The 22,725-nt window shown below is 42.6% G+C and overlaps 1 protein-coding gene across 1 annotated transcript in view; it reads left to right on the top strand.

Annotated features, from left to right (window-relative positions):
- Positions 1–22,725, top strand: part of UGGT1 (UDP-glucose glycoprotein glucosyltransferase 1) — a gene marked incomplete in the record, with an annotated part of 2,149,769 nt that overhangs the window by 370,064 nt on the left and 1,756,980 nt on the right. The window contains 2 exon segments of the mRNA XM_044070228.1: positions 32–123; positions 13,577–13,727. Coding sequence (XP_043926163.1) covers positions 32–123; positions 13,577–13,727 — 243 coding nt within the window.

A 22,725-nucleotide genomic window follows, 5' to 3' on the forward strand; every position in this document is an offset into this window, starting at 1 on the left:
CTTGTACATTAATAATTATTTTTTTCCTTAGTATTTCAAGGGGACTTTAGGACTGCAGCCTGGTGACTCTGCCCTTTTTATTAATGGGTTACATATTGACCTAGATGTGCAAGATATCTTCAGGTAAGAATTTGGGCACTGCTTTACATGCTTTTATTGTAAATAGTATACTTGTTTTCCATTGTTTAACAAATTACAGTATGCAAGGCAAAATAAACATTTCATATCATGTGCCTTACATAATTGTGTTTACTGTAAAAAGATAAAACTGTTGAGCTTTTGTAGTATTTGTATGCACTTTCAGAGTATAACGTTCTGCCTTCTTTGGGATGTGTCTGTGTAACATTAAATCATAAAGTTTTAGGTTCCCTTTGATCTGTCCTGATTTTTTCTTTCTGTTTCTGTCCATTACTCCTCTAAGAAAGCTGATATTGCACTTTTGCCTTTAAATGTATTTACAGCAGTGTATGAAACACTTGCACAATGCCAGCATTCCACACTGTTAGCTGAGTTGTTCTCGCTGTCTTAGCAATCTAATGCAGATCCATGTTTTTATTCCCGAAAGTGCAGTGGCTCACACACCTCTTCATTGGTCATTTTTGATGCAAATTTTAAATAAGGTGAGATTTTTTCTTTTATAGTAAGCCAATAGCTCAAAAGATTGCTATAGTCGTTGCCTGTTTCATCTACAAGCCGAATATTTTCCAGAATTTGGAATCACTTGTCAATATTTTACAAAACTCTGGAGCTGGGTATCTAAAAGTTTTTTTATTTATTTATTAACTGAGAAATCTTATACCCATTCAGCAAGAAAGGGGTTCTGGCAAGAAAGCTTGCAGGAAGGAGAGATCAGGGCAGAGGGATAAAGGATGCAGCTCCAGAGCAGAGCAGAACGGGCAAGTCTTCTACAACTTCAGATGGGGGCACATCCTCTGACAGAGACCAAAACAGGGGTGTAATCTCAGTCAGTAAAGTAGTTTCAGACTGCTCATTGACACTGGGGCTTTATAACTTAAAGGCAACATAGGCACCTTCATTTGTGCCTTTATGTTTCAGTCTCTCCAAACAGTGTATAGTAGGTGCATGAAATGTCTGCTGTTGACTGTTTCACAGTTGAAAGGTCTATAATGTCCACTCCCTTTAACTAGCTTTACCTTACCCATTGTCTGTCCTTACATCTGTTTGACTTTCCCCTGCCACGTTTTGTTTGTAAAATATTTCCCAGTGTGTTTTGATGCAGTTCTGGAAATTGCTGAATAATAAGGTCCAACATCTGTATCGCCTCTGGACTAGTGTACATATGTGCATAGAATGCCAAGACATAAATCTTTGCTGGTACTGATAGACATCTGATCTAAAAAGTAAAGAAAATTCAACTCTTTTATCCGCTGAGGGTTATTTTGTATGACGCAAATGGACTTCACACTGCCTTCGTAGTCTGTTAGTAGAAGCTCACGAACAGAAAATGGTGTTGGAGTGGTAAAACGCCACCAGTAAAATAAAATATACCACTCTATGTAGCCAATACTCCTACGACCAAGGTAGAAAATCCAACATTTAATGTGTAAAAACTGCCACTGAAGGCACAGTGAATACAAAACACAAGATAAAAATGGTCAAGTGCTTTCGTCGTAAGACTTCATCAGAACAATGAGAAAAGTAGTTCACCACTTATATACATATACTTGTCCCCATTAAGTATAATCAGTTAATTAATTAATTCTTAAAATGCCACTACCCTTTTTACATAAAGCCTGTTACAGACATTTTACCACTTCAGGGTATCTAACAAATAGAAAATCCCGTTATTAAACAAAGCTTCTTATATTGTAGTACACACAAGCAAAATATTTTCCTAAAAAAGGTGGAAGCCAGAATAAAAATAAATTAAAGTCTGGATGCCCTATGCTTCAGTTCAGGTTTAATACTAATATGATCATTAATGCCTGGGGCTACAGTAGCATTCAGTCTAAACTGCCATCTCATTTCGGCTCTTAACAGTTTGTTAGTCCAGTCCACCTCCCTTTATGTCTGTACTGACTACCTCTAAAATACCAAAAAGAAAGACGTGGTCTGGGTTTATTTTGACAGGTTTATATAGTGCATTATTTTCGTCTTTCTTCGAAATACTATGTGTTCATAAATTCTCCTACTTAACTTCCTTTCAGTTTTCCTTACATAAAAATAACCACAAAGTTGACATATAGCAAGGTACACCAAACCAGATGTTGAACAAGTACCTGCCCCAAATTTAGCTTCAGTCTTGTGGGTCCCAAATGGACCGTAGGGGTGCCTACTATGTATTTACAGTAATCGCAAGCCCCACATTTTGTTGTCGCTTTTGTATTTCCATTTTTGACTGACCCATGGTTTTCTAATAAACTTTTTAAGTTTCTGTTAATCCTGTAAGTGAAAGTAGGTTCCATACCTATGACTGTCAAAAGTTCCTGGTTCCCTTTGAACATGGCCCAGTTGTTTTTGATAATATTTTTAACTCCAAACGAGGTTTCCCTGTGTGTTAACACCATGGAGTGTGAATGGTCCCTACCGTACCCATGAACTTGGTCAATCTTAACCTCGGTAACCCCAAGTAATGGTTTAAACCTTCAGCCCCATTCGCTAATAACTTGGTCACCAATACCTTTTACAAATTCCAATGGGTATCCCCTAGCCCCAAACATACTAACCAACCGTTCTATTTCAGATTTTGCCAAGCCTAAATTAGGACACATTCTAACGGCTCGGACCATCTGTCCCTTTACTATGTTCCTTTTCTCAAAAAGGGGGTGACTGCTTGTAAACTCTAAATAATCATTCGAGAACATCGGATCTGAAGTTGGAGATTCATTTGTCTGCAACCTGTGGGTTATGGATCCGATATCGGATCCGAACCGGCATGGTTAATCCAGCTATGGATCCGAGCTCTTAGCTCCTCCCCTCACCCATAATGCCCTGCTCTCCCTACATGACCTCAGATCTAGTTTGCCGCGCTGGTAACCAGGTCTTGGATCGTCTGAGCTCTTCAGCTAAGTGATTATTAATATCTAAAAAAAGCTTTAATTTGATTTTTTGGAGTTAGTTTTGAGTGATTGTGTTAGGTTTCCCTTTATCTCTTGATAGTTTCGGTTTTATATTTTACTTTTAAAACTTTATTTTTATACCCTCCCCGCAGGTCGGAGTTTTGTTTGAGTGTGCTGTTTGGGGCCTGTGTGTGTACTAGTTTAGTACTAGTTCTCTGTCTTTATTTGTTTAAAAAAAAAAAAAAGACTTAGTTATGTCAGAAGCCCTAAGGCAATATTTTCGAAGTCAGTGTGGCCATAAGCTTTCCCTGCTGATGGCCACACTCGGTCTTGGGGTTGAACACCTCACTTCTGGATGTTCCATTTGTGCAGGGTTCAACCCCAGGGCATTGAAGGAGCTGGTCCTGGCGGGACTTCTACCCCAGACTCGGCTTCGCTCCTGTGGTGGGTACTGTGGCTATGGTTCCCTCCTCGCCTGCTCCCCCTTCTCCACCTGGGACTCAACCTCCCACTGCTGGGTTGGAGGAGAGAGAAAAGGATCGAGAGAAGCACCACAAGCGGCGGGCCGAGACCTCCGCTTGGCCCGCCAGCTAAGCGGCTTCTCCTCTGGCCTCCTTGGCTGCTGGCTCCCCCTCGGCTCCGGTCTCCGGTCTGCTTTTCACCGGGGCCTGAGGAGGAGGAGACCCGATCTCCATCGAGGCTATCGAGGAGGCACTCAAGGCCTACCTCGGTAGCCTCTTCGAGATCTACATATAGCCGATGATGAGAAGGTTCATCCAGGCCCAGATGCAGATGGGAGTGCTCCTGCCCCCCTCCCTCTGGGGAGCTCGACCCCATTTTCAAGCCTATAGCTCCTTCTCTGACCCGCCACCCGGTTCGGAGCATTCGAGCCGGGCAGCTTCGGAGCCGGGGTGGGTTGCCGATAGTACTAGGTACTCGGATCCGACCCTGCCCTCGGAGCCTGGCTCGAGCCGGATCCGAGGACTCAGTGTGCCGCCGGCGCCGCCTGTGTCGGAGCGCACTGGTCGATCCGAGTGTCTCGGGCCGGCTCCGATCCACTCTTCGGATCCGGATCCGTTGGTCGAGGCTGGCTCCCTCGGCTTTTGATGTAGTGGAGAGGGCTCTGTTGAGGGCTTCCGGACCCCGGCACTTGCTCGCTCCATCCCGCCCATCTGCACTGGGTCAGGCTTCCACCATCCGCCACTGGGACAGCCCGCTTCAGTGCCCCAAGCTGTTCCATTGAACAAGACACTGCTGCGAGCTCCTCGGACAGCCCCCGAGGAAGCCCTCGCAAGCATATGTAAAGGAGGCACATAGACTCCCGAGTCTTTAACTGAAGACACAGACTTGGAGGAAGGGAAGGCTCCCCAAGATCACCCCGAGGATGTCTCCTTTGGAGACATCATGGAAATAAGGGGCTTCAGCATAGTGGTCTGCCCCCAAGTCTTCCTTGGACAAGTCCGTGTTCTTGGAGGCATTCAAAGCAGGCCCGTCTACCTCTTGGGTGTCCCCTTCTGCCGACCCCCTGGTGGACCTTATTACCACCAGGGCGTGGAAGGAACCGGACACCTTGGAGCCAATACCCAAAAGGCCAGACCGTATCCTTAGCCCCCCTGCAAGACCGTGCCCACTGGAGTAAGGGGCCCCCAGTAGATGCCATGTTAACGGCAGCAGCCACCAAGAGGTAACTCGCCCAGGAGAGTCCCTCAGTCCATCCCCCGAGCAAGGAGTCTCGGATGATGGACCGCTTGGGGAAGCGAATGTTTAGTTCAGCGATCTTCTCAGTGAGGGCGCTCAACTACCTGGCACATGTTATCAGGATGCAGCGCGATCTTATTAAAGAATACGCTGCATCCCCCCCAGAGTCCATGTCGGAGGAGGACAAAGTTTTGCACTCCACCCGTATGGCCACTCTTGTCCGTGTGACGTACCCCTCTGCGGTTGCTGTCCCATGCTACTGAGAGTGCCGATAGAGCTGCAGGAGTAGGCCTAGTCACTAGACGCCAGGCCTGGCTCCGTCATTGCGATTTCACGGAGCCTTCAAGGCGCCCCTTTGATGGTTCTGCCCTTTTGGCAAAACTGTTCGCGACACCTTGACCCAGAGCAAAAAGGACGGGAAGACGCTGTCTGCCGTCATTATTCGCTTCTCTGTGCCCCAGAGGTCCTACTCTAGGAACCAAAAGGGCCAGAAGAAGATGTGGTTCCGGAAGTCGCAGCAATCCCAACCCGCTCCAGACAACCAGTCCTTCCGTGGCAGAGGAGGACAGGGAGGGGCAGAGGGGCTCCCAGGAACTCGGGCCCAGAGAACCTTTCTCTGAACGGCCTGCACAGCAGCCCTGAAGGGTTGCCCGACTGCTCCACTCTGGAGGCAGTCGGGGGACATTTTTCGGAGCGCCTAGCGGCATGGGAGTCCATAACATCAGACCGCTGGGTCCTCCGCATTATATCCAGAGGATACAAGATCCCCTTTCATCATATTCCAAAATTAAAATCCCTCCCCGACGTTCCACCTGGTCAGTGGGAGACCACTTCGGCAGAAATTGGCCATCTGCTGGGGAAAAGATCCATCCAGCCCGTCCCCCCAGACCAGATCAGGGTTCTACTCCAGGTTCTTTTAGTGCCAAAGAAGCCGGGGACCTAAGACCAATTTTAGACCTGTCCCTGTTAAACCTGGCAGTTCCCAAGGAGAAGTTCCGGATGGTCACCTTGCAATCCATCCTCCCCCTTCTGGGAGAGAATCACTGGATGTGCTCTATAGACCTCAAGGATGCGTACTACCACATACTAATGGACAGACGTTCCAGGAGGTTTCTTCGCTTCCGGCTGGGAGCCAGTCACTACCACTTCAGGGTCCTTCCCTTTGGTCTCACCACAGCCCCCAGGGTGTTCACCAAAGTATTAGCAGTGGCTGTGGCCCACCTGAGGCTTCAGGGGGTGCAGGTCTTCTCATACCTGGACGACTGGCTTCTTACCGCCCCAACAAGGCATCTACTATCATTGGCGCGAGACTCCTTTCTTCATCTAGCTCCCCGCCTGGGCATCACGATAAATGTAGCAAAATCCAACCTGGCTCCTACTCAGTTGATAGATTTTATAGGTGCCAGGTTAGACACTAGGGCGTTAAGAGCCTTCCTCACAGCCGACAGAGTTCAGAATCTGCGACTCCAGGTGCGGGCCATCCTCCACTCCAGCTCATTTCCGGCGGAATTGGTCCTGAGGGCTCTAGGGTCCATGGCGGCAGCAATATCTCTTCTTCCACTCGCCAGGTTCAACATGCGGGTCCTTCAGTGGACACTTCAAGTTCAGTGGTCTTACCTTGCTCTACCTCTGCATCATCCCATTGCGATCAGCAAGGCTTGCAAGCAGTCCCTCTTGTGGTGGCTCCACTCACAGGATTTCCACGGAGGCCGCCCCTTTTGTGCTTCTCCCCCTCTCGCCACGGTGACCACGGACGCCTCCCGCCTCGGGCGAGGGGGGCATTTTGCAGGCCGGACGGTTCAAGGCACGTGGAACGACTCAGAGACCTCCCTGCATATCAATGTTCTAGAGATGAGAGCAGTGCTCAGCACTTCAGGCCTTTCTTCCCCTGGGAACAATTGCGATTCAGTCAGACAACATGTCGGTGGTCTGGTACATCAACAAACAGGGGAGAACCAGGTCTTATCCCTTATGTCGAGAAGCCATGAGAGTGTGGGAATGGGCGATCTCCACCAACCGCTTTCTCATCGCAATGCATATTCCGGGTCGGTCCAACATCCTTGCGGACAAGCTCAGTCGCACCATTCTCTCCCGTGCACGGTGGTCTCTCAATGCTCAAGTAGCGGGAACTCCTTGTTCCCTTAAACACCAAGTGCGACAGTTTTTTCGCTCTAATCCCTCCTTCAGGGGATTCCCCGAGAGACGCTCTGGTGCGTGCTTGGCCTCCTAGTCTTCTTTACGCTTACCCCCCCTTTGCCTCTGATGCTCCAAGTTATTCAGAAAGCCTCTCGGTTGGGGTGAAGAATAATCCTCATTGCCCCATTCTGGCTTCGACAGATCTGGTTCCCTTACCTATGGTCTCACTCGGTGAATCCACCTTGGATTCTAGATCCCATTCCGGATCTGATATCAACCTACCAACTCCGAATCTGGGCAACCTGAAGCTGACTGCTTGGCTGCTCCAGTTCCACTCCTAATTAGGACTCCCGGTATCTTGTCACCCGTTAAGGCCATCCTGGTAGCGGCTCATAAACCATCTACCAGGAAAGTTTACCGCAGTAAATGGAAACGATTCTCCATTTGGGTGGAGCGGCAAGGTCTAGATCCCTTCACGGTTCCCCTTCCTCTGGTGCTAGACTTCCTAACCACTCTTTTTAATGATGGTGCCAGTAGTTCCACGGTCAAAGTGCAGCTTGCGGCCATTTCTCACTATCATGTTGGTCATGACTCGACCACTTATGTCTGCCAGATTGTGTAAAATCTTCTAAAAGGCACCTTTCTTCTTAGACCCCTATCAAGCAAGCGGTTCCTCCATGGGATCTTTCTTTGGTTCTTCAGGCCTTGACCGCTCCTCCTTGCCACTGTAGATCTTAAATTTTATCCCTCAAGACTGCTTTTTAGTAGCCATTACTGCCAAAAGAGTTTCGAACTTCAAGCCTTATCCATGAAACCTCCTTACTTGGTCTTCCATCCGACATACCTCAGGACCAATCCCTCCTTTCTTCCTAAGGTAGCTTCAGAAGCAAACATTAATCAGTCCATTAACCTCCCTGTTTTCTTCCTAAATATCAGAACAAGGGTGAATACAAGCTGCATTCTTGGATGTTCACAGGCAGCTTCGTTTTATCTTAACAGGACAGCTGGTCATAGGGAATCCGATCAGTTGTTCATTTCCTTTGCCAAATTTAATCTGGGTAAGCCAATTTCCAAAGTCTCCTTGTCATGCTGGATTTCGCAATGTATTCTTTTAGCTTATCAAGCTTCTGGGAGGCCCGCACCGGAGGGAGTCCATGCCCATTCGACCTGGTCAGTTTCTACCTCAGCGGCCTTTAAGGCTAGGATTCCTCTGGATGACATTTGTTCAGCAGCCACTTGGGCTTCATCTCATACCTTTATTTCTCATTACAAGCTGGATATCACATCTAGAGGTAGAGCATCCTTTGGCTCTGCGGTGCTCCGGAACATCCTTCCATGATGGCCGCCCAAGATTCAGGTAGCTGGGGACTCTGTCCCACAGGTTGCAGACAAATGAATCTCCTACTTCAGATTTAGAAGTTATGTACTTACCATAACGTTCCATCTGAGTAGGTGGATTCATTTGTCTGCAACCATCCCGCCTATCCCCTGGCCTTGTCAGTTTCCTGCATATTATGTGTTACCCTTTCCAGGGTATTTTGATTCAGGGCAAACTCGATCTGAGGTCATGTAGGGAGAGCAGGGCATTATGGGTGAGGGGGGGAGCTAAGAGCTCGGATCCATAGCTGGATTAACCATGCCAGTTCGGATCCGATATCGGATCCATAACCCACAGGTTGCAGACAAATGAATCCACCTACTGAGATGGAATGTTATGGTAAGTACATAACTTCTAATTTTCTAAACACACTGGATTGGAAACAATTAGAACTGGAATCTATACTCAATTTAACATCCAAATAGCTAATATAAAAATTACCACTGTTTCTAGTGAATTTGAAGTATTCACAAATCCCATTAAGAAAATCTAAAAATTCTGTGTGTATCTCGCCACCCTTCCATAGTATAAAAAGGTCGTCCAAAAACCTAAGGTATAATAACCAAGAATCCTTATAAGGGGGTGTCCAAAACATGTGCGTTTCCCAACGGTACATAACAAGGTTAGCAAAAAGTGGTGCACAGCTGCTATCTATCGCCACATCTTTAACCTGTCTGAAAAACTCCCCACCAAAATAAAAAAAGTTGTTTTTTCAAGATCACCTCCATAAGTACCATAATAAAATTGAAAGTGGTATTGCTCAGGTTGGTTTTTTCAACCAAAATCTCATGGAAAAATTCCAGTCCGTTATCGTGTGGTATTGATGTAAATAAATCCACCACATCTATGGTAGAAAAGCTGACATCCTCATTGTAATGTTCTTTCTTAACTCTACTCAAAAAGTCCCAAAAGTCAATTAATATATGTTCAATAAGGACTAAAGCTTTTCTAACTGTTCGATCAACAAACACCCCCAAAAGATATGTTATACTATTCTGACAAGAAATAATAAGCCGGTAGGGGGTTCTAGAATGTCCTTGTGGGCCTTCGGAATCCCGAAGCCTGTGGGAATAGTAGGGTTGTCATTATTGAAAAAGTTGAACATTTCTTCATTAATGACCCCTTGGAACAGGGAATCCTCAAGTAACAATTTGATTTTCCTATGTGAGATGTTGATTTCATTTCTAGAAACACATTCACACTTGGTTTCATCCTGTAACATACAAGAAATCCTATTGTTATAGTCTTCAGTATTGACTATGACCATAGCCCCACCTTTGTCCGGTTTCATTAACCTTAAACTAAAATCACTTCTAATCTCATCTAGTAATTGTTTCTCAGTCTTAGTGATGTTGAAAGATGTTGGTTTGTGTTGTTGTAGGGTCTGGAATATCTCCTGTGAACAAACCTTTTCAAATGTACTAAGGAGGGGATGTAATGGTGGGTTATAACAGCTTCTCTTCCTAATGTTTAGTTTCCCCCTTTGACCGTCTCCAGGGTGATCTTTATACAAAAACTTTTAAGTTCATCTTTCTAACAAATAATTTTAGTTCAGTTAGGGTGTTACTCGCATTCTTCTTGGTAGAGGGTTATTTTATATGACTCAAATGGACTTCACACTGCCTTCGTAGTCTGTTAATAGAAGCTCACAGAATCTTCAGGTGCTCCCCATCTTTACCTTCACAAAGCACTACAAATTTTTTTCGATCCAGTGCAGGCTTCAAAAGGCCATTCTCCAGGGGCACTTTGATCCTTGTCCTTCCTCCTCCCAAGTTGGGTTAGTTTTGGGAATCTGCCCATTCACCTGTAAGGCAGTGTGTTTGTTAGACTGTAGTTGTTTATGTTCCACTTACCTGTAACAGTGGATGCTCACAGAACACAGTGCCTTTCTGGCAGTACTCTCCCACTGTCCCTCTTTTGTTGAGTGTATATAGTTAGTTGTTGAAGTTGCTGTTGTGTTTTTGTTCAGCATCCTTTTTTGCTGTGTGTGTGTGTGTGTGTGTGTGTGTGTGTGTGTGTGTGTGTGTGTGTGTGTGTGTGTGTGTGTGTGTGTGTGTGTGTGTGTCATTTGGTATGGAACAATAGGTGTTCATAAAGCTTGTGTTCTCATCTGCTCTTCCTTTTGGATTGAAGAAAAATTTTAAAGTTCCATCTGAGAGTGTGAAGGGTTGTCTTGGTCGTGCCAAGTGATTCATCCTTCTCCCTCACAGACGGTGGGAGGACTCCTGAGCTTTGTCAAACTGCCAGAGAGAGGGTAGTAGGGCACTACTACCCATATGCCAGTAAGGCAGTGTGTTCTGTGAATGTCTGCTTTTACAGGTAAATATAACTTGTGCAAACAGAGTGTGGGATAATGTCAAAGATCTTTGCCATTTCTAGGTAGGCAATGTCCACTGATTGATCATTTATTTAGTGCTTCCTTTCAAAGAAATCCCCAAGATTCTGTATTCAGGACCTACCCTTTGCAAAGCCAACATGATTTAGGTCAAGGGACTGCATAGCACCAGTATTTGTGAATTCTGTTATACTATGTTCTATGACTTTACAGGTAAATACTAGTGACACTAATTGGCCTGTAGTTCACAAGGAATTCACAGTTGCTCTTCTTGTAGTTTTGGGCACATACCCAGAGGAATCTGAACCTGTTTATTGCTAAGAGACAACTTGGTATATTGTGAAGATATGTGAAGGCTGCCAGCCTAGCTAGATAGAATTTTGTAGGTAATTATTTTGTTTGTAAATATTAATGTAAGCCACAGGCTTGTTCTCTTAAATGTGAAAAGACTGTATTAGATATTGAACTGCAAAAATGTAACAACAGTGCACTCTGCTGTAAGAAAGCTGATAAGTCAGGCATTTTATGACTGTTTTGGTTTTGATCTCAGGGCTCGGTGCCGTGGTGTCTGAACCAGCATATTCTTTCTGTTGTTTTGAAGCTAGAGTTAATTGCTAGATTTTGCATACATAATCTCTTTAATTGCTGTAGTTTCCTGACCAGATGCAAGCTTACTAAGAAATGTTAATGTAGAGTTTCTGTTAACCTGGAAAACCAGAGAATTATTAAGAATGATGCAATCTAAAAGAGTCAGCAGAATGTATTATCAATTTAAAGGACTTTCTCAGAGACAGCATTTTGCAAATGCTAAAAGGTGAGATTTGAAGTTATTCCCAAGTTTGAAAAGTTTTTTATTTTATTTTTCAGATTTTGTTGATACTGGGTTTCCACCTTAGGAGCTTATTCTTTAATTTGCTTTAGTACTTATGATGGATAGAGAGAGACACTTCAGTGCAGAAGTTAAGGTGGGAGTGAAAGTCATCAGTATACACAAATGCTTTTGTTATAGAGTTGTATGGAGGTCTTTAAAATGCTGTTAGGCCATCTGAGAATGCTAGGAATTTGACTGTAGAAAAAAAATGTTGAATATAGTCAGACTGGATGGAGTTGTGGGCTTGGTTCTAAAACATAATGTTCTATCCTGATGGTCTGACCTAATCATATAGGGGAATATTTTAGGTATGGAACATACAGGCTATACTTGTAAGAATTTGATCGAGGAGACTGGAACTTCTAGTCAGAGAAGATGTAATATTAGTCAAGGAAATAAGTGTGAGAAAAGTTAAGGGACCACCATGCATATTTGTTGGTTGGACAAGTTTGACATTTAAAAGGGCTGGTAGGTCGCTCAGGATGATTGAATTGAGTTCACCAGCTAGAGAAGCTTAACTGGTTGAAGTATATGTCATGGTGAGTTGGAAAATTGATTCAATATTTGGGAATAATGACCTTTGAATCTGTTTATTGATACTAGAATATCCAGGAGTTCTAGGTTATTGCCTCTTCACTGGACCCCCCCCCCAGAAAAAGAAATTGACTAAAGAGATTAGTGATGAGATTTTGATGTGTACCACTTTTCTGGTTAATGGTACTGCTAAGGCTCCTTTGCAGCCCGCGGGCCATCAGTCCATATATCTCCGCCTCTCTGGTAGTCCCCCCTAGTGGTCACTGGAGCTCTAGAATATCGCATGTTCCTTCAGACTATGTCAGATAGAACATCCTGAGAAGGTTGATCCACATCTTCTACTTGAAGTTGAGGAGGCATAACCCAAGCTCTGGTGAGGGAAGACTTTGCTGGGTTCCTTTTTGACTCTTGTTCCCCATGCCATAAGGCTCAAGGCACCTAAAAATGCACATAAAAAATTAAATAATTGCCTCCTCTTGTGCCCCTTCTTTTCAAAAGGGTTCCTAGGGATTGGTACAACTTTGCACAGAGATTATTTATAGCCATTTGGCCTCTCTTCAGCTTCGACCCCTGTCAAAAGGAGAATCCTCATGTTAAAGATATTAAAGTGAACAAGTGCTTTTTTTGGGGAGTGTACGAAATATAGGCTTTACAGTGTAACAAGAGAAGAAAGGCTTGACAAAAGCATGTTTAATTTTAATATACTGTCTTCTTTGGTTGCTGGGGGGTGTACAAGTGCAGTAATTTTATTATATGTAGAATAAAGATAGTTTGTCTTATTTTTATAAAGGTGGGTTTTTATAAAGGTGAATGAATGTCCTCAGATAAAGCTATCAATAAGTGTTTGTTTTTTAATCAAGTTGGCTTCAAAAGTAAAACAAATTGACAGCCATGAAAAATGCCAAGTTTCTTGCATATGCAAAGGTAATGGCTTTTTTTTTTTTTCCTCTAGCAAATGTGTTCAGTGGGAGTCCAAACTTCATCTGAACACAGAGCTGCGAAGAGAATTATCTGGCATGTACTTGTATTCCACTAAAAACTGCTGCTATGAAGCTTAACATTTTGGGAGAAATCTGCTTTCAGCAGGGAATATTACTTAATTACTGGGGACTGTGAACTTGATTTGCAATAGTGAGGATGTATCAGGGGGACCTAAAAGGGAAAATATAACAAAAGGGGGTAGATTTCTGAAGACATTTATATAACATTTGGTATAGAAAATGTGAATTCAGTAGTAGGAACTTTGACAACATTTTATAGAAATTATATTCCACAGAACATTTGAATTTAATTGATAGCTTTGACACACATTCAACAATTACCGCAGATCATGCACCTATAAAAACTAAGTTAAAAATGCAGGATGATTAAGTAAAAGTGAGACACTGGCACTTTCCCACCTGCCTATTAATAATAAAGGAATTTAATGAATTAAATTATTTGAGAGTTCTAGTGTTAGCAGAGAGCCAATACAGTATTTTGGACATTTTTCTTGTTTACCCATGAGAACATTTATTAATTTATTTTTTGTACTGTTTATGAAGTTATAGTTCAACCGTTTAAAGGTATATCTCTGTTTACGCTGTTTGTTGTCTTAACTTCAGTGTGCTAGATGTTTTGAGGAATGAAGCACGTATTATGGATGGGTTGCATCGCTTAGGAATTGAAGGGGCTCATCTTCACAACATTCTGAAGTTAAATGTACAGCCTTCAGAAACAGAGTACGCTGTGGATATCAGGAGTTCAGCCATAAGGGTGAGTACAAGACCTTACACTTAATGCTAGACTGTTTTACATAGCTAGGGCATTATCATATGATGATCACAAAATTGATAACATGAAGTAAGCTATTACCCTACCCTTAGTCAAGTGTTAATTGGGTGAGGTTTCAACCCAGAGATTTAAATTAGCAGATGTTAAACTCTGTATTTGTATTTTTGCTTTTCGCATAGAAAATCACTTTTAGTGCAATTTGTTTGTGTGCCAATAGTGATTCAGTGTAAGAGATATTTTTTCTTTTATCTGCAGTTGTGCAGCTGTGATGTTAGTATGTTTAAGTTTGGGGGGGGGGTACTTTTTCCTCTCCCTTACTTTCTTATTGCTCACTGGTTTAGCTGGCTGCTTATACTTCTAGGGGTTATGGCTTCAGAGTTTTTAGCCTGTCTAAGAGATTTGCTGTCCAGTCTTCTACCTTGGACTTTTTCTAGTGTTTATATGCCTTTGCAGTTTCCAGTATAGTATTTTGCCTTTAATACATTTAAACATGTCCTTTTTACAGTACAGCATAGCTGTTTTAGTAAACAATTTGCTTGCCATTTTTCCTTTTTCTACATGAAAAGATTTTTTATGCAGGGAATTCAGTTGAGGCAATTCTACCTCCTATAGCTGTTGAGTGCTGTCAAACTTCTGGCTTAAGGTTCTTGAGGCCTTTCCCGTCCAGATCATTTTGCTACAATTCTCTCTAACCAAGGATTTAGTAGTGCTGGTAGGCTTCCTTCATCTTTCCTTTCTCTCAGATCCTTGAGAGGTGTACAGGTGGATCAGATAACAGTGCACCTCTTTCATTTGGCACAATCAAGTTCCGTCTGTTTTGGGTTCTGCATTGCTTGTACCAGAATGCTGTTTTTGATGGCCTTTCTTCACCTGAGTCCCATGTGAGCTATGCTGGCATTAGGCGGACTGACATAGATATCCTGGCACTTGGCCCCTTCCTTTTTACCGTAGCTGCTGTGACTTAATCTTCAGGTGGCCTGGTGTTGCCCATCTTATGCAGGCTTTCTTGGTTGCTCTGAAGTCTGACCTCAGGCAAAGCTCAGAGTCAGAATTGGCAGCTCCTATGCTGGCTGTAATTCCCTTTGATTATGAGTTAGATCCAGCACAGACCCATCTGGCTCCAACTAGGATTCCATTCAAGGACTTAATATTGGCCACCTGTCTTACAACAGGTTCAAGGATGCTAGCATTAGTTCATAGGTTGTTGCTAGGCTTATAGTCTTGGAGACCACTGAGGAGTCTAGCCCAATTCCCCGACTGCCCAAAGCACTATTTAGTTAAATGACCTTCTCAAGGTCACACTATACAAACGAAGATTGTGGGAATAAACAGTCTACCAAGGGAAGCTACTCATCAACAGCTCACTGCCATAAACCTCTGCTCTAACTGTCAGACTAAACCATACATGGGAAATGAACTCACAACTTTCTTCACCTGTATTGTCAAAGGCACTTCATTTACATGATGGGCTACAGCAGTAGTCTGATTGGTTGCTCTGCTACTTCGGTATTGGCTGCTTTGCCTTTGAGGGGATTAAGCACAACTTTGCACCCTTCCAAAGTTGAGCTTTAGGAGGAGTGTTTTCGCATTCATTGTTTGTGGGTTAATATCTTTCTTGTCATGAGAGTCAACACCTTGGTGACTTTTACTGGTTTTCACTGGTGGGAAGATTCCCAATTGGGACAGAAGATGAACGTTTTCAGTTTTATACCTTTGTTTTCCCAGCAACAGGTTGGTGTGAGGAGAGGTAGTTATTTTTTGTTTTTCATCCCTCACCCCAAGGAGTCTGAACTCTTTGAGTTTTACAAATGATATAGGAGAGGGACAGGCAGTCTCCCCACAGCCTAGCCTTTCCATAGACATAGGTTTACATAGCATTTTCAATCTGTCTGGCTGCCTTAACTGGTTTGTTTAGATGCCCAGAATTCAGTGGGAAATTACGCTAACCTTGTTATCTTTCACTAAAGTTTGCTTGTTTCTTGATTGCTGGGTGATGTAATTGTACAGATGGAAGACTTCATTCATCCGAAGGGGGTGAGGAGGGATGATCATTTTCTTCCTTCTCTTTCATCATTACAGAATGTAGGATGTACTGTGTAACACCGTTTTATTGCTTTAACCAAGATAAAGGCTTCTAGTGGACCAACTAAATCCTGGGAAGGCGTGTGTTCCACGTTACCTGCAAGGTTAGTCTGCAGTTTGCTTCTCCAATGTCTGACATGTATATTGTGAGCACCTACTCTTTACTACTGGGTCTGTTTGTGTGGAGGATGCACCATGCAACCCCCTTCACTCATCTCCTGTTTGACAATCTAGAAGGGGTTTGCAAGCAATATAAGCAGTTTCAGTGCAGTAGTATGTTGGCTTGTGAGTTGTATCTAACCACCATTCAGGGTAGCTGCCCTATCTTACCTATGTTTCAGGACTTCATGCATCTGCTGACATTCACAGAGGTTTCAGTCTGTCTGCAGGTTCCAGTAGTGGAGCTGTTGTACATGGGTGCCCTTTATGACAACAGTTAAGAGCTTTGGCACCAGAAGACAAGATCCCTGCAGCCAGAGGTGGTTTATGTTTGAAGTGTTAACTTTGTCAGCAAGCATACAGCCTCAGCGGATTTTGCTTATTTGTCTATTTCTGCACTTTGTCCCACTTTCCTTTACATGTAAATAGTTGAGACAGTTGACCTTTGAGACTTACTGGTCAGTTCTTTCCTTTTGCTGCTGAGAATAAACACAAAGTTTTGTTACAGGAATATTTTTATGCCCTTGTGCTGCCGATTACTCCTCCTAACAGGGACATTTCTGGGAATATCAGTTAGAAGGGTATAATGACTTTAAGTAGTTCTGAGATGGTCTTCTGGACTATATTCTAATGAGGTGACCCTTTTGTGCTTACCTGGCACATTTTATGGGTGTGTAGACACTCTTCAGTCTAATTAATTTTCTAGAGTGGCCAGGCAAATTGCTCCCTGTACAGTGAGAATATCTACACCTATCAGCATAGGTAGGGTGAGCTGAAAGGGGCAGCCACTTCAGGGGCAAGATGTTAGGGGGCACAATCAAGAGAGCATTACTGGCATTCATTTCTATACTGGAATTTCTGAATGCAGTTACAGAAATGATTGCCAGGAGACAGGACTGAAGTGTATTAGTGCTTTGTGTGTGGTATAAGTTGCAGCAAGCCACTTGCTTTAGTTCTTAACTGTAGAAAGAAACCTTTTTTGTTTTAAGTTTCAAGTAATAGGGAGTTCTTCCTTTACTACTAAGACTTGTTTCTTATGCTTAGTCAAACATTGTGCTTGTGCTGTGCTGACGAAGTCATAACAAGGCCGAAATATGCATATCCACAACTAGTGGGGTTTGGCTTTATTGGCCTGAAATTGTCCATTAAAATGATGAAACAAGTCATGGGCATTCAGAATTGCCAATTAGCTGAAACACCTGATGTTGATAAGGGTCATTTGCATATATCCCATGTGCCTCTGATACAAGAGTTTGGGAGGTCACTCAGTGGAATTTCTAGCTTTGCTGGAGTTTTCATTTTGTTTTTACTGATTGGTTTTTCAGTGACCTGCTCACTTATTGTTTTACTACTAAGACTGGAATGTAGATCTCAGTGTCACACTGTGTTGTCAGGAATAAAGAGAGCCTGTTTGCCGTCTTATACCAATTATAGTTTAATACTTGGAAAGCAGATCATTCTTGTTACCTTCATACCATCCTGGCCTAACTTAGTATGAAGTAGCTTCCTTTTGTTTTCGTTCTCTTGATGGTTCTTCCCCTCCCTGGATTTTCAGCTAGGTTGAGGTAGGGCGCACACCTTGTTTGTTATCTTTCTTATTTCCTTTGTTGTCTGATATTATTTCTGTATCTATTTTTTTTTTCTTTGACTCCCATTGGCTTCTATTGCTTTTTTTTTTTTTAATGCCAAACATGCTTACAAAGCTGTCTACCTTCTGAATCCTCCACCCACAATTTTAATCCCTGGGGGTATCATTATTATTCCTGAACCATACAGCCTACCTGATGAATCCGTGAAAACAGTGAGGAGTTTTGTTACAGGGATGGACAGAATAGTCTGTTTTATCTGCATCTCTTTATCCGTTGACTGGAGACCATAAATGATGGTTGTACCTTCATCCTCCTGTTGTCTCATAAGGCCTTTAAAGTGGGGAAGGGATGGTGTCATGGCCACAGGATATACTTCTTTCTTGGATGTATTTTTGGATTTCTGCTTTGGCTATCAGTTCTGCCTCTTATTAACATAAGTACAAAGAAGCTCTACAGCTTTTCAGCTTTAGAAGAGTAGTTTTTCTTTTTACAAATTAACTGCTCATTGTACTATTGGAATTTAGAAGCCCCATGTGCTTCTTTTTCATTTATTAATACAGAAAATGTTGTAAGCTTAGTGATGGTGCAGTGACAAGACACAGTACTTTAGTCTAGCAGTAGTTGTGTCACATATTAGTTCTTGGTTATTTACTTTCTTACCAACATTTGTATCCGGTTTACATTCATTTTTCTCATTACTACATAATTTTGTAGTGTGTTCTGTCTTCCTACATTTAAAGCAAAATGTTTGTGAATGCTTTCTTGAGGTTTTGTCATCCCCTTTAGGCAATCCATCATTTAAATTTTCATAGCATATTACTCTTTCAGCAAGTGATGACAAACGTTCCATATCTCATGGATCAGCGTGGTTATACACCACTTTTTTAAGAAAAAATAGGTAGTCTGCATTTAAACTTCTTACTGTTTCAGCCATGCTGTTTGCAAATATTTCTTTATTAATCTAAACATAATGTGTCACTGTGCTTAAGTTCTAAAAATTGTGACCTCATTTTGTTGTTATTCAAAGTCCATTTATGAAACATGATTGTTTTGGTGTCTGCAATGACCTCACTCATGCAAACAGTCAGTGTTTTCCTTTTTCCATAGTCCTTATCAGTGCAGTTTTTATTTGTAAAGGTACAGTGGAGATCTTCTGAGAGAAGTACAGTCTGTATCAGAGGTCAGTCAACCCATTCCCAGACCTTCTGTGTGACTATTCATGCAAAAGCCAACACTGTAATCTTCTCAGTTTTCTTAATGAGTCCATGGTTTCAAGGAGTGTTGAAACCTGATGTGTAGTCATAGTTTCATTATCACTACCATAGATAGTGCAGTGGCAGCTATTACTTGAAGGAATTGTTCCACATTAGCCATTATGTAGTTATCTGTATTAGCAAACTTACATCAGTAGTCTGTCAGAAATGGCCGTGCACTTGTAGCATAAATACATCACTGGAGCTTTTCTCCCCGGGCCTCCATTGAAAAAAGGGCTCATTTCAGCTCAGTGGACTCTCCCGGTTAACAAACTGAAAATAAATTTGAATTACTGTTGAACTCGAGAAGGCAGTTCAGGTGTGTACCTTTTTTTTTTTTTTTTTTTTTTAAATACAAGTCTATTTATTGATGGTGCAAGTGGCTGTAAGGTGTGTCAGTCTCTCAACAACAGAGACCACACACACAAGCAGAAAAAAACATTTACCTGACATTTTCTTGGGAAATTATTTCCTTTTCATCAACGACATATTTGGGATTTCAATGGAGTTATAAACCCTGAAATAAATGCCCACATTCTCCACCATTGTGGATTTTCCAAGATGGTAGCACACTGATGAAAAACATTAATCTTAGCTCTCACATTATGAAAACAGAAACTGTTAAGAAAGGACCTGTGAAACTGCCAGTTTCTGTAAAATTATGTTACTGCCTAGTAATTACACTGTCTGGATGTCAGCAAATGTATATTTGGAGAACCAAAGTGAAACTCAACCAGAAAAGGAAAAAAAAAAAACTTTGGTGGAAGAATCTTACAGCTGTTCAGCAAAAAGCAGTTGAAATGTAATCTTTGATACTGGAGATACCTTCCAGTAGGTAACCAGAAATAAATCAGATCCACTCAGAAGTGTTTAAAGTAAATGAAACGCTGACAGTGTATCAAGTCAAGTAACAGAAGGCTGGAAAAATAGTAGAAACTTTAACTATTCAGGTGACCTGATAAAATGCAGAAAATATAGGTTGAAATGAAGAAAAGGGAAGCAGAAGGAATAAGTGTTAGTGGAAAATGTTTCTTCTCTGCCTAGTGTACAGGGAATAATCAAGTTTATTCTAGCAATAAATGAATGTTGAGAGGTAAGTGTGAATTTCAAGCTTCTGTATCCTGCTGTCTTCACGATACTTGTCTTGGAGGATCAAGTACATCTTTTGATGCAGAGCAGGCTAAGGAGGAAATTAAAAAAAAAAAAAAAAAAGAAAGAAAAGTTTATCCGACAGAGTGAACCATCAAAACAGAGGGAGGGGGGCTATGCATCCCAGCTAATATGTTTAATATTGCAAAGTATTTCTGATTTGTGTTACTGAGGATCACTGTATGTGATGAATAAAGGCTTGTTGCTTTGGAACACTACGTGGGTTTCGTGATTTTTTTGGAAATTGTGACTGAGCTCATCAACGAAATTTTAAGACTACTATTTTTTCTGTTTATTTTTTCCTCACACTTGTGTTGGTGAGGTTGAAGCTAGATAGATTCCTGTGCTTGTTCGTTTTTTCTGTTTCTTTAAACTGTTACATCTTATTAGCCCATGATGTATTTATTGTTGTGTTCCTTTATTTACTCCTATAGCCTGTTAGTTTAAAGGGTATGATGTTCAAGCATCATTTTTTTTTTGCTTTTGTAGCTTTTCTCAGAAGCATCTGTTGGTATGCTCATTCTGTTTTCCACTTCTGAAGTATAAAAAGGGAAATGGAAGGTATATTATGTTTTCTTTTTCAGTCATGTTCCTTCCGTTGGTCTTTGTAAAGAGCTGTAACCATCAGTCCTAAGGATAACTGACTGTCAAAAAAGATTTGACTGATCTCTGCCTGTAGCTCATTCCCATTAATTTTATGAATTCTAGCAATAGTGATTTTGTTACACAGAAATGTAATGTTGTAATGTGCTGAATATACTTGCACAAATAGGTTCATACTAGGCTATCTGCCCTAGGGCATTTATAAGCCTAGCCAGAATGTGTTTGGCTTTCGCCACCCATTTTAAATTAATTTTGCTATGCCCTTTTTTTGAGGTTAGTATACTGTGCCTCTGTCTAACAGTGACACAGAAGTCATACCCGGGGTAAACCTACGATTTCCCATCCACTCGTCAAGATTCCTCTTGAAGAGAGTCAATGAGCGACTCTGCCTAACCTGGACTGGGATTTTATTCGAGTGAAGGGAGCCTCTGGGTTATGAATCTGTCCCTCCAGCATGTCCTATTTATTTCAGTGCTGAGGTTCAAGTCTCTCAAGCGTGTAGCTCGATAGGATTTGGATTTTCTGAGGTGCAGCATGTCCATTAATTCTGGGTTGGACATGGCTTTATACGTCAGGCACAGATCGCCTCTGAACAGGCGGTATGCCACTGAGTAGAGCTAGAGTTTCTTTAACCGGGCAGCATATGGCATCTGTTTGAGCCCTTTGATCCTCTTGGTGAGGTACTTTTGGGGTCTTTCCATTTGCTGCAGGTGTCTGGTAAGGTACATCCCAAAAGGGGCATTGTACTCAATTATAAGCCTGATGAGGGATGAGTAAAGAGGCACGATGACCTCCCCTGATCTAGATGTGAATCCCTTCATGATTAGGTGGGCTATATAAAATGTTTTTCTAACCACTTTGGCCACGTGGTTGTCAAATGAGAGATTGCTATCAACTTGGGCTCCCAGGTCCCTAATTACTTCTTCTGTACTTAATGGATTACCACCTATGTGGTAATTTGTGGGCACTTTGTTTTTGCCAAAGGGGATGACTATACACTTTTTAGCGTTTAGCTTGAGGCCATGGCTGTGGCACCAGTTGTCTGTTTCTATGAGGCCCTTTTGGAGGATGCTTGTGTCGGCTGGAGTCTCGATTATGGCGCCCAGTTTGCAGTCATCTGCGAACTTGGTCAGCCACAGTCCTTCTGTGTTGGCCTGTACCTCCGAGAAATATATACTGAACAAGAGAGGTCCCAGGACTGAGCCTTGTGGGATGCCACTTGTAACTGGTTTGGAGTCTGACATGGCTCCAGCAATTCTAACCATGTGGGTTCTGTCCTTGAGCCAGTTTGCAACCCATCTAGTGACATAGGGGTTTATATTTAAGCTGGTGAGCTTATCTATAATGCCCGAGTGGGGTATTGTATCGAAGGCTATTGCGAGGTCCAGGTAGGCTGTGTGGACCACCTTCCCCTCGTCAGTGGCCTTGGTGACTGTTTCAAAGAAATCAACCAGGTTTAAGAGGCAGGATCTGCCCTTAAAGCAGAACTGGGTAGGATCCAGTGTCTGTAGGTCCCCAATATCTTTATTTATGAGGTCCATGATTATCCTTTCCATAGCTTTGCAGACCAAGCTAGTCAGGCTTATGGGGCGATAGTTTCCAGGATCCGTTGAGGCACCACCTTTGTGGAGAGGGACCACAGTTGCTGTACGCCACTCTTTGGGTACATATCCTGTAGTAAGGCTGAGATTGAACAGTAGTTTTATGTTTGGGTTTAGCTCTTCTTGGAGTTCATGTAGGACACAGCCCGGGACACCGTCTGGTCCCATTGATGCTGTGTGTTTTGCTTTGGTGAGGGCGGCTCTTACCTGAGCATCCGAGATGTCAGGGGGGCAGCACTCTGCTGGAATAGATATTTGCCCTTTTGGTAGGGGGGGGGGGTTTGCACTGAACCTGTCAGCTAGGATGTTGGCAATGTCTGTGGGTTCGGTGCATTTTTTGTCATTTTGGACTAATTCTGAGCATATCTGGGAATTACCACCCAGGTTCCTAACATAACTAAATAAAGCCTTGTGATTATCCTTAGTGTCCTGTGCAATTTTTCTCTCGAAGCTGGCCTTAGACGATTTTATGAGTGCCCGTAGTTTTTTGCTAATACTGATCAGAGATGCCTTCCCTTTTTGGAATTTTGCTCTATCATTTAGT

Source organism: Protopterus annectens, chromosome 4.part1 (genome assembly GCF_019279795.1).
Source record: "Protopterus annectens isolate FY-2018-M chromosome 4.part1, PAN1.0, whole genome shotgun sequence".
In the NCBI taxonomy this organism is placed as follows: Eukaryota; Metazoa; Chordata; order Ceratodontiformes; family Protopteridae; genus Protopterus; species Protopterus annectens.